Source organism: Platalea leucorodia (assembly GCF_965183815.1).
Source record: "Platalea leucorodia genome assembly, chromosome: 4".
In the NCBI taxonomy this organism is placed as follows: Eukaryota; Metazoa; Chordata; class Aves; order Pelecaniformes; family Threskiornithidae; genus Platalea; species Platalea leucorodia.
Window position 1 is genome coordinate 608,389 of NC_138826.1, and position 12,986 is coordinate 621,374.

Sequence of the window (12,986 nt, forward strand, 5' to 3'; positions counted from 1 at the left end):
TAGAATAATAATAATAATAATAATAGAATAATAATACAATAATAACATATGAAACAAGTGATACACGATACAATTGCTCACCACCCACCAACTGATGCCCAGCCCGTTCCCAAGCAGTGATTGCTGCCCCCTGGCCAACTCCCCCAGTTTCTATACTGGGCACGATGCCATACGGTATGGCATAGCCCTGTGGCCAGTCTGGGCCAGCTGTCCTGGCTGTGCTCCCTCCTGGCTTCTTGTGCACTGGGCAGAGCATGGGAAGCTGAAAAGTCCTTGACCAGTGTAAGCACTACTTAGCAACAACTAAACCATCAGTGTGTTATCAACATCATTCTCATCCTAAATCCAAAACACAGCACTATACCAGCTACTGGGAAGAAAAAATCAACTCTATTCCAGCTGAAACCAGGACAGGCACCTTCTTTTTTCCTCCTATATTTCACTAAACTCGCCAAAAAACATTTAAGTCTATAAGAATTCCTTTCTTTGGAACAGCAGCATTTAGGGTTGATAGGAGTATAAGCAATGGACCCAAATTTTAGACGCCCAACCCAAAATATGATAGTAATTCTGTAGCTCATTTCACTTTTTCTGAGAACACAAAGAGGTATTACAAAACTTATTTTATAGAATAGTCATTAAAGGTAGATAACTACAATAATAAAATTTATATTATTAAGGTAATAGCAGCACAATGACAACATGACACAGAACTGCCAACAGCAAGGTTACATGGATTGTCCCAGAATGACAAAATCAGAACCCCAGTCTCGCAGAGTATTTGCTGCTATGGTCAGGATAAGCCTAACTCAGCATTTGGTCACGTTCTCTTTGAATTAAGATTTTCTTTAGGACTTTTCTATACAGCCAAATTATATTATTGTTGGAGCATATGACTTAAAATAGTTACAGAAGCAACAGTGGTGGACGGAACCATGACGGTTTGGGCCCTGTACTTGGCCCAAGTAAAAGCCAGCACAGGAGACTGGGGAGGTACTTCAGCTCATGCTGGGGAACGTTACCCAGCCTAGGCTGAATAAAGCAAGGACACCTATGCCACAATATCATAAAACGACACTTGTTTTATTGTGTAATTTATATATTCCCCCACACCAACCTGTAAACTACCTTTAGATACTCATAACTTGAACACACTTACTTAATTCCTTTAACTTCAATAAATAATTCACTTATTAATAATTTTTCTATTTAACATTAAGAATGCAAAACTTAGTAGGCTTTGGACCTAATGCAGCCTGGTAGTTGAACCGCTGTTCAACATGTTAAATATAAAATGTCATCCTTCACCTTAGATATATACTGCAGCTGAACAACATGCCTTATGTATTTTGGATCACTGATTTGCTTTAATATTTCCAAATACAGTATTTGGAAAGAAGAAACTTTTGGAAACAGAATTTAAAGCAGCTTGGGAAGGAGGAAAGAAAAAATTATTTCTTATTGCAGATCTCAAAGCAACAATCTTTATTTTTATTTTTTATAGTCACCAGCTGATCCACCATCTATAAGCCAGCATAAAAACAGGTAGAGATGATATAGATCATCTGTACACTCTCAGAGAGGTATCTACATTTTAAAATAGGAAAAAAAAATCCTACTTCGTGTCCCAGAAAGGGGATACCACATCTTTCACCTTACAGTATTAAGTCTCTTCTCAGATCCTCTGTTAATAGGATTCCTTTAGCCAGCAGATGGATTGTGAATACAGGCAGTTTCATCTACTAAAAGACAACATAAATCATCATTGAGAAAGGAGAGACCGCAGTAAGGTTATCACCATACAGCCTTCTCCATGAAAGGTTTGCATTAAAGCATTAGTGAAATTAATTCATCTTTCATAAGAGCTTTGAGCAGTATCCGTGATCTATGATAACAACCAATTTCTCACTATGGGAAAAAAAAAATTACTCAGGCCTGATAGACTACACAAATCTGCTTTTTTTTAAATGGCCTAACATTATCTGGAGTGTTGCTCCCAGAGGCATCATTTGAGTCTTATGCCTAGCCAAGAGGACCCATAAATCACGACAGAAAGTTTTGTTAGTTTTATATGCAGTGGGCTGTAATTATTTTGAATTGCATTATGCCTCAATCATTGTAATTACTTTTAGATCATCCTTAAGCAGCCGTAATAAAAAGAAAAGAAATCAGTCTTAAACCATTTCTCACACAAAACGTTGTAAACGTGAAATGAGAAGTCTGGCTAAAACTCACAAGAGCATGTAAATGTAATGTTTGGACAGATATGCCGCTTATGCATTCTGCTGTGTCAACTCAAATTTTCAAAATACACATTATTTTGTGGTCTTTTAATTAGCATCATTGTTACCAACACTTGTCTAGGAAGAAAATAGGTGATAACAAGATTAATTTTAGCCTTAAAAATAGGAACATGTATATGAGAACCAAAACTATGTCACTGCTGTTTTTTTGACGTTGCTGTACTCGTGTGCTTCAGAGACACTTTGGTCCTCAGTCCAAAATTTAAACAGTGTAGTGTAAAAATAATCACAATTATTTTCTAACTTTTCAAGTCCCACGAAAAATATGCTGGCTTGGTCTATGCTAGGCTGCACACCAAATGAGCATGGAAAGTCACAGGACCGCAAATATCAATGCTGCTATTATCCCCATTATTGTAGTCCTGGAGAGCCCGCATCGCTTTCCTCTCCCACTGCGCGAAGCTCTGAAATGAAACGGGTAAATCGTGCGGCCTGTTCTACGAGCCTTGCCACAACGCTATTACAAGGACTTGTGCTGCGTGCAGGAACAGAACTAAAGTTTCAAGGCGCTTCAGGGATTCGTTCATATCTTAATTGCGACTGTTTGTGGATTTTCTCTTTCCCTATTTATTCCTCCTCCAGGTAAACAGTATCCTGACAACACCAGAACGCAGTGTGTTCTCCTCGTTTAAGGTAATTTAATGAATGGGAACAGTAGGAAGGCGTCAGATCCTCAAAAGGTATTTAGCCGCTTCTTGGGTTCTGGACCTAATAGTCCTGTACCTAAAACAGCGCTGCAGGGTGTTTTGAATATAGAAGCTATTGCTCCAAATACAAACGTGGGAGCAACCGATCCCTGAGCACCCACAAGAAACGAACACACCCCCTGGTCTGCAAAACAGTGTGGGAAAGCCACTAGGCTCAACCGTTTCTCCAAGAGACTGTGAAGAATTGTTCATGTAAGAGGCGGTAATAAACGATGCTGAACAAGTTACAAATTTGCCAGTCTCATGATGAAACAACAGCAGTGAAATAACGATGGAAATAATTCTTCCTGGGTATCAATGAACAATCCATAATTTGGCCTATTGCTGCTAAGCGTGATAACAGCACTCGCACACTGCTGTTCAGTGCTCTCAGCATTACAACCAAATCATTCGGCAGCACTATTTGTTTCCTACTTACGTTGTCAATCACCCATACAGCTACAGTTTATTGCTGATGGAGGAGAAAAATAAACGTCTGAGTAACCACTTGAAGTTCCTTCAAAATGGTATAACACTTAACTTCAAAGAAGTATTTACGATGTTTATTCACAGGAGGTAGAAGCTAGTAAAATTATGGCAAAGGCAGTTTCCCTCCAGTATAGAGATACAGAATACAAAAATAAATAATTTAGTATCAAAGTCAAGAAAAAGAATAACCTACATCCCATCGACCCCGTAATTATTTATGCAATGCTCTTCCAAGCACACATGCACTATGTAAATATCTCCAAGTGTGTATATTTACAAATTCTAAATTAATTTTTAAAGTTTATTTATTTTTTCCTTATATTAAAGTAGTAACATGCCTGTTTGATCCACAAATGTTACAGGAATTCAACCAATTTATTCACTTGGCTTGTAGTAAACACTAACCGTTAAACACCCATGTTCTAGATGTTCTTAAGAAATTAAAAACACGAAAATTAACGTAAACATCAAAGAAGAGAATTGCAGGCAAAGACTGCACTTGCATGTGCAATTGCACTTGCAGGTGCAGCGGAAGAAAACCCTCAGCTGTGCTTGTGTTTCTGGGTTTGACAAGACCTTCACCTTCAACTTCAAACATGCAGCACTCCCCAGTTCTTAAGAGAACAACAACAAAAAGGGAGTACAAGGGCAGTGTCAGTGGAAAACATCAATATGTTTTCAAGTTACGTGTATTCTTACACCAATAAGAAACCACCTTTTCTCTCCATACTTGCAGGGACTGCAGTAGCACCTAGCTGTACTGCACAGAAACCAGTGTCGCTGCAACCATGATTACAGAGCTGCTGCCGCTGAATACAAATGGAATCCATTCAAAGTTGCGTCTCACCCTGCCAAGGAGTAAGTCTCCCTGAAACAGACTTGCAATTGGCACCGCGTGCTATTTCTTTGGGTTTAAATGCACAAACAAGTCTTTTCATCACTGTCTCCATCCTTCACAAGGATTTCCTACTATACAAAGAACTCCATTTGAATTTGGTAAATTCAGGCAATGACTTAAAACATATATTATGGGTGACAACAAACCGACAAACAAACAAATAAAAAAAACAAGACTCGATTCTGACCTTATTTCCATTACTGAGAGTAGCTACTCAAGTAATGAGAGCAAATCAGAATCAAACCTCATGTTTGGGAATGCTCCACGGGATTGTACATACCTCAGGGAAATAATCCTGTGGAAACTTCTCTTTTTCCAGCATGGGTGTGCTTTCTAAAGTGTCTGAGTAGATTTCTTTCCCAGTAACCTTTTTATACTTCTTAGCTAGGAACAGATATAAAACAAAATTAACATACATATCTATAAGCAACTTACAGCACTCATCGGCAAAGCAGTGGCATCTGCAAAATAGGTGGTAGGCTCTTAGAAAAAAATCGGCAAGCACTGAGCTGTTCTGGGGGAAAAAACAAAGACCACTAAACCATGTATAAACATACTCATTCATATCAGACATCTTGAAGCTATACAGTTATGGGTACTGGTATTTTTACTATCCAGAGCACTGTAAAGTGTTGGAGCTCTAAGTATGAACCAGGTCTCTGTACACCCTTGCACTCAAACTTTCTGACAGGGTTCTTCCAGGAGATGCCTGTTTGTGTCCTCAGCCAGCATCCACCAATCTACGCTGGACAATTAACAGGAAAATTAAGTATTACAAAACACATTAAGGTGAAAAATGTTACTTATGAGTAGTGATTATCTGTATGCTTTGCCTAGCAACTCTTTCTTTCAGATTTTAAGTCTACCTACCTAAGCAGCAACTGATACACATCTGTAACACATTATTAATTACAACTTTTACCCTTCAGACAAGTACAAACCATTTGTTTAGATCATCTCAGCTTTTTGCCTTTTGCTTTAAATCAACAACACTGACAATCATCGCCAACTTAGCGTTGGGCCACACTTAAATTGCCTGCTGGGCTAGCTGTGTCAGTGGGGGGCTGACTTTTGTCACTCTCAAACTGACCCAGTAATGCTGGTGGAACTCCTAATGCAAGATGAGCTGACCACAAGCTGAGCAGCCCATTCCTTTTGGGGAACTGATCTGAGGTAGATTTGGTTTTAATGAACAACTGCCTCTGCAAAGAAAGGTGACATCCTCAAGTCATCCACTGAAGTCATTCAAATACTACAAGGCCCTGAGACAAAACAAGGAATGTGAAAAAAAGTTCTTACACGAATGGACTGTTTTCCCTCAGGGGTGTGAGAGTAGCAGAGAATACACTGCACCAAAACCAAGTGGTTTACTGAGTGGTCTAGAACAGGAAAACTAGAATTTTCTCTTTGTTATGTCCTAAAACAGAAATGGGGACAGTCAATGAAATTCAGAAGCAGCAAGGTGAAACCTGATAAAAAGAGGAAGTTCACTTTCTACTTAACGCGGTATTTTGCTGGGCAACTTGCTGTCCCAGGCTGTCAGACGTGAGCAAGATCCTGAAAAAGACTGGCTATTCGTAACCATTTAAATACCTAGAACTACAGCAGAAATCATAACTGCATGAACAGAGTCTGAGAGGGGACAGTTCATGCAATCACAGAATACCAGGTTGGAAGGGACCTCGAGGATCATCTGGTCCAACCTTTCTAGCACAATCTAGACGAGATGGCCCAGCACCATGTCCAGCTGAGTCTTAAACGTGTTCAGCGTAGCAGAGTCAACCCCTTCCCTGGGGAGATTATTCCAATGGTTGACTGTTCTCATGGTGAAAAATTTACCTCTTGTGTCCCATCGAAACATCTCTGGGAGTAACTTGTACCCGTCACCCCTTGTCCTCACCATGGGACTCCTTGTAAACAGGGAGCCTCCATCTTCTTTGTAGCTCCCCTTTAAGTACGGGTACACGGTGATGAGATCACCTCTCAGCCTCCTTTTCTCAAGGCTGAACAAGCCCAGCTCTCAGCCTGTCCCCACACGGCAGGCTGCCCAGACCCTGGATCATCTTGGTGGCCCTTCTCTGGACCCCCTCCAGCCTCCAGTTGTTAAGCTTCAAGGCCTAACCTAAAGAGACTCCTGAGGTGCAACTGCCTCTTAGCTGCCCTTCAGAGGATTTCCTCTGGGTGTCTGCCACGTTCAGCAACAGTTACTGGACCAGACAGAACAGACTTAGTGGTAAAGCACATCACTTTCCAAAGTCTTTAATGAACGGTTACATCACAGACAGAAATAGCACAGACTTTTCAGCCTTAACAATCAATCTATGGATCTATACAGCTCGCGAACAAGAGGCTCTGCTTCTTGATCCATTTCGTACTCGGTCTCTCTCCTGATCAGGGCAAGGTATTGGCATGTCTAAAGGCGAGAATCTGACTTAATTTACCAAATTCCTCCGACACAGGAATTCAGGCAGCTATCTTACAACTACCGTTAAGCTGGAACTACCCACTTGGATTGAGTTTTGACTAGGAATGCGTAAGAGAAAAACTCCAAACCATCTCTTACCAAGAACCCTGAACTGTCCAGTTCTACTGGATATCTGGTGAAAATACCAAGCAGTATAAAAACTTGTCACTTTAAGTTGTCTAGATAAAGTATTTTATATAATCTGAGGAAGCATTTACTGTAATATAGCAATCTATCTTCAGGGAAAAAAAAAAGGTATCATTCTTTATGCGCCAATCACTTTGAGATCTGGCTCCCACAGGAAGACTAACAAATATCCTGATAAACTAATGTGGCATCATTCTAAGTAGATCATGGATGGATGTGCCTCTTTCAGTAAGTTTAACAGTGTCAGCAAAAAGATCCCGATGTCATTCAGGATACCGAAAACATTTGGCAGAACCGTAAGGACCAAAGGCTTCTGCTGTGAGAACCTAAATAAAAGGTAGCACTTGGCAGAAAGAAGGCACCTTACCATCAGCTTACGTTAACGTCAATGCTAACTATGAAGGAGCAAATCATTTACATGACTGTGGAGAAGCAAACGCAGGAGGAACGAAGCATGTCTTCTCATGTATCTCCAAGTAAAAATACTTCTACGCTATTTCTGACTTCACACCAGAGAAAACAAGGTTCTTTCTGTAAATCAAAGTCGTAGACTGAAACTGGCCCAATACCCCAGTCAGCAAACCCCTCCGTCGGATGATGGCCCTTTAGAACACATAGCTTGTCAATAGTTTCAATTGTAAGCAAACTTTGGGGCCTCTGGCCACTGCAAAAATACAGTCCGACACCGTCTATGCTGGAGCAAATAATATGTGAGGCTGTAGGAGAAAATTGTTCTCATTTTAAAACTCAAATATGTTTTCCTGAGAATTGAAAAACAGAGACAATCTTTTTTTTCCAAAGACTGTATTCAGTCATATCCCACTGTGCAGTGAATTTTGAAAAGACACAGTGATGTTACAGGAATATTGAATTGTATATAAACATCTATTTTTTGCATGCTTTTGAGTAGAACCAGAATTTCATAATGATTTTTGTGCAGAGAACGTTTGTATCCATTTGGATTTTTCCTCTGATTTAAGAGCTTAATACACTGTGAAAATGTCAATAGTCATGAGAGAAGAGGCAAGTTTTACATTTCCCCTGAAAGATGGGAGCCTTCAGGGTCATATTTTACAAACGCTACACTGGGAGACTGATTCTGCTCTACATTAAGGGAACAGCGGGTGACTTACAACACCGATTCAGTGTAGCACCTGCTTTCCTTGGATTTTTATTAAGAGTTTTTTCTTTCCAAGTGATGACTGGACGAAACACATCTTTATGTGCATGGTTCACACCCCATCTGGCTTTGCTAAGGTTTTGCCGAGCAAAACGAAGCGCTGAACATTTAAAGTGTTTATTTTCTGGAAAGAGTCTTTCTTTTATATCGATTGTTTTCCCTTACACTTTTTCCTTCCATTTTCTCACTTTTTTTTAATTCTTACATTTTCTTTTAAAGGCTGTACAGTAGCGAATAAGCTGTCAATCAACAATTAACAAACCCAGAAAGCTCCTCTTTTCCTAAAACAGTTGCCATTTCACTCTGTCAGATGTCGCTAGGGCAGGACACCTCTCCTCTATGACCAGCGGGAGGGAACTTTAGGTGAAATTCAGAGCGAAAGTGCTAGTCCGCCAGCGCTGGTGCGATGAAGTCGTGGGCTCAGGAACTAGGTGTGCAGATACAGTTCACGCATTACTGACACGCGAAGCCATTCACATGGCAAAATGAATAAACAGTTACTAACAGTGGACCAGCAGGCTGTTCAGTCCAGGGACTGGGGTAACACCTTGGACACCCAGCTTCAGGTGCAATGCCAATTTCCTCCAATATTTCCACCCCGCACACAGTTCACCTGATAATACTATCATTACTTAGCACCTGCTAAACCTGTTCCAGTTTGGGCGAAAAACTAGGTATGACCTCGTCACGGATGAGTGACCTCTCACTAGAAGTCCCTACATCACTATTGAGTCTTCCAGTACGGTCTCTCAGAAATCAAACCTGCTCTGAACTGCCTGTGATATTATAGCTAAAATTTTCCTTCAGCATTGAAACCAATGATGACAGGAGGACTTATGTAGGCTGAATCTTGAATTGCTATATATGTAGAACTGCTGCTCAAATATTTCAGGGAAGGAAGACCCTGTACCCTCAATTACACGAGCAGAGAGAATCTGTCTCTACTGAGAACAAAAATAATGAATCTATATAATTAAGACAATTAGTTCACTCCATAGTTACCACCATTTCAAGTGTCTCAAATTAATGAGATGCTAGATGTAGTATTAATGTGATTCGGCTCAGTAAGCTAAATGAAGCTCAGAAGATTTTTGTATTTAATATGCAGACAGTTCTCAACTGAAATAACATAAATTTTATATAATCTTTTCTATATACACCTCAGGAAGCATTCAATAATTTTCTACGATATTTCTAATACTTAATGTACATAGCCTAGCATTACTTTTAAACTTCTGAGATTTAGCAAGACCTCCAACCTGATGGATCAATGTGGGTTAAAAACAATGACACCCTCCTACTGACCTGCACTGCTCCAAAGTAATTTAAGCCATAAATCTACCTCAGCTGCTTTGCAAAATGACCATCGCTGTTGGACATTTAATGTCTTGGTCCTGTATCTGATCTACATGGAAGAAGCTTGTGGCCATTCAGAGTTCTTTTGAAATCATCAGTGATCTCTATGGATCCAAAGGTCCATCTGCATGGGAATGATTAATGCTCTAGTTTTAAACCTATGGCCGGTCCATTGACTTCTTCTAAGAGGTCTATAAAAGGTAAGAAAAGTAATGTCTGTCATCAATGGACTTGCATGCATTATACAGAAGTCTGCATATCATGGAAAAAACTGCTAGGCACCACTATCAGAAAAGGTGACAGAAAAGCTGCCTGGACGTATAAAGCCGATTGACAATTAACAACATTTAATTCCTTCGCTTACCTTTAAAATCAAACTGGTAGATGTTTTTCAAAGATTCATGAAGAAAGTAAAAACTTCCTAGAGCCTGTAAAAAACAATAAAATAAGAAATTATAAAAATATCTACTTTGGCTAACTAAAAAGTATAATTAAAAAAACAGAATAAATTAAATACTAATAAATAAAATTACTAATTTTTACATTTTCTAAGATCTATAAAAATATTCATTTCCTTTGTTGCTTCTCCAAAGTTTCATAAGCCATCATAAAGAAGATCCTTAACAGCTAACTAAACATGGTAAGGGCACAATTACCAGGCGTGCTTTTAGAAATACCCAAGAGATGGATGCAATTAGTAATACAGACAAACGCCTTTCTAAACACTGAATACATCCCCACAATTCTGACAATACATCCCCACAAGCCTGACAATTTCTGCTTCACTTTCAGAGCAAAACAAATGCTTTTGGAGACCGCAGTACGGAAACGAGAGAAGGGCTGAGAGCTTCAACAGCTTTTGAGAGCGAGGCACAGGTTTTCTGTCTTCCTACCGAGTTGTGCAGAGTGAATGACTTTCCCAGCTGCAGAGCAGGCGTAACACTTAACATCTAACAGGAGAGCTGGGAATAGGTGTACATGCTTGTACAGCTTTCCCCGTCCGTAAGTGTTTTGACAATAGTTATAATGACTGAACAGTACAGCATGTCCACCTCTGCCAGCCACACTTGGAGAGCTACGGCTACTCCTAGCTTCGGTGGGAAGCCTACAGGGGCAAGTATTTTCTCGCAACGCACTGACCCGAAGAGAAAGAATATACAAATATCTAGCAGAGGGGCTTAGATGTTTGAATACATGTTAAGTTTCTTGACACTGGCTGAACTGATGTGTTTCTAAGTATAAGCAGAAGCAGAGTTGAGCACCCACAACAGCACATGAAAAATTTGAGTTACTATTGAAAATAAAATACTATGTGTTCATAGTTCAGATTTAGATAGGACTTACAACTCCTCCTGCTGATCTAGTCCCGAGCAACTGTTCTCTTTAGTTTTTTTCAAAACAGTGACCTAATCCAACTATGGAATTCTGTGACAGTTTTAATGATTAGTCCATGAGCGAGTAAAGCATATAAACACAGAAGTAACCTCTACTGCATTCAGACAGGCTTATCAACTCCCATCTCCGCAAATCGATTTTAAAAGCATATCGAAGTCTACCCATATTCAGCAAAATATTAGTACCTCTTCCGTAAGTACTTTCCTGGTTTCTGAAGATTTCCAAGATCTTAATCCTCAGCCCATTACTAACAAAAGCATCTTTGTTCAGGATACCACCTAAGCATAGCCCTTAGTTGCACAAGCGCTTTGGTCCCAACGTGGACAAGAGCTGAAATGCCACCTATCTCCAGACTGACCACAGGGCAGGGCGTCTTGTCTAGCTGGTGAGAATGGCGGCCAGCTTACTGTGGATTTTAGCACCCTTTTCTCTGCCACAGAGTTCCCAAGAGATATGAGGAAATCCACCCCAAGCTTCCCACAGCTAGTAACAATATATCCCTCGTTTTCTGGGTACCCGCTCTCAGACTCCTGAGATCCAGTTTACAAAAGGCCTCAGTGAACTCAGCTGCAACTGGCACTAATGGCACCGTGCTCAAATACGCACATCGTGGCAGAGTGAAAGTAATGCTTGTTGCAATCACAGCGTCTTACGCAAGTGAAATAAAGAAAAGAAGATCTGAAGTGCAAGAGACCACCTAGCCCAGAGGTGGTTCTCAAACACGGCAGGTGAAATGCCCATGGTCCCACACCAGCAGCAGGGACGGCCAGCGCAGACCCTGCAGAGGCTGGTGAAGGAATGCTGCGTGGCTTCCCACATCAGGATGAGCTGGCCACCCCTCACCTGCCCCGGTACCTGCCCCCCAGACAGGACCCAGCGCGTCCTACACCTACGTGTTTTAGCTGGACTGTTTCTGAGAGACACGTGAAAGGCAACATGGAAGGACAACCCTCTTATCACAGCAAGGACGGTTCGTTCCTCCACCAGAACATTTGCCAGGGTGTGCAAGTTACAAAGTTAGGCCATGCCTGATAAACAATTTTCTAACTTGCACCGAAAAAGCTCTGCAGAGGAGGCTTCCACAACCTCCCGACGCAGCCTGACATAATTTTTCCTTATCCTGAAACTCACAAAGTTTCTGTAACGGGGACAACCCTGGTTGCCTTCCTGCTCCGGTCTTTTCTTCACACCCCCACAGCAGTGACCCCGGTTCCTCTTCCAGTGAACCTCCACGGACTGGAAGGCTGCTGACCCGGGGTGCTCAGGCCGAGACAGGCCCCTCCTGCCTCCGCCTATGTCACCGAAGCTTTGCCAAGATCTCACCTACACCTACTGGGAGCTTGCCGCTTGCTTTTACTTCTTCACAGTCATGTCAATACACTGTTTTCCTCCAGTTAATGAGAGGAAAATTACATATTAGAGGAGAGTAAAGAAAAATCAAGTGAGAAAGAAAAAGGTAGTATAAACAGACTTTATAGCGGAATATGAAAAATGTATAAATTTTAAATGAGAACTTGATAAGCCTTTAAACACATCTGATGCACTCAACAGAAGCTGGGGGGGGGGGGGGGGGGGGGAAGCAGCCTGCCACTAGATAAACTCTTATTGAGAAGTATAAAAGAAGCAATGCATTAAACAAAAAGGATGATTTAGTTTCATTTTGTCTTTTACACCTATAACAACAGAGACCCTCCTGGCAGAGCAGTGTTTTGGTTCAGTGACTGCTGCATTATTTATGAGACGCTGCACATCCAGAGATTAAACATTTGCTGATTTGTCAAAAGCACAAGCATGAGGTCCTGCCCATCTCCTTGACATATTAGTCCATCCAACAGAAAACACTGTCACACATTTAATTGATGAGTACACTTCCCTGCGACCCAGTCAGCTTCCTTTAGGTCTTTGGTTTTCTTTTTTATAACATGGAGGAGGCAAATAAGAAAATGCAGGAGACACTCTTGTAGAGGACTCAAGGTTAACTATGCTGCAACAAGGACAGAAAAAAAATAAATCCTGATACAAGATAAAAACATTGCCACCTGATACTTAATTTCTAACTGAAGAAATT

General features: G+C 40.8%; 1 protein-coding gene across 1 annotated transcript in view; it reads right to left on the reverse strand.

The window, feature by feature from the left end:
• Positions 1-12,986, reverse strand: part of INPP5A (inositol polyphosphate-5-phosphatase A) — a 253,168-nt gene that overhangs the window by 109,212 nt on the left and 130,970 nt on the right. The window contains exons 5-6 of the mRNA XM_082311162.1: positions 9,888-9,951; positions 4,657-4,760 (exon numbers count right to left, since the gene is read on the reverse strand). Of these exons, the coding sequence (XP_082167288.1) occupies positions 4,657-4,760; positions 9,888-9,951 (168 nt within the window). The remainder of the gene's footprint in view (positions 1-4,656; positions 4,761-9,887; positions 9,952-12,986) is intronic.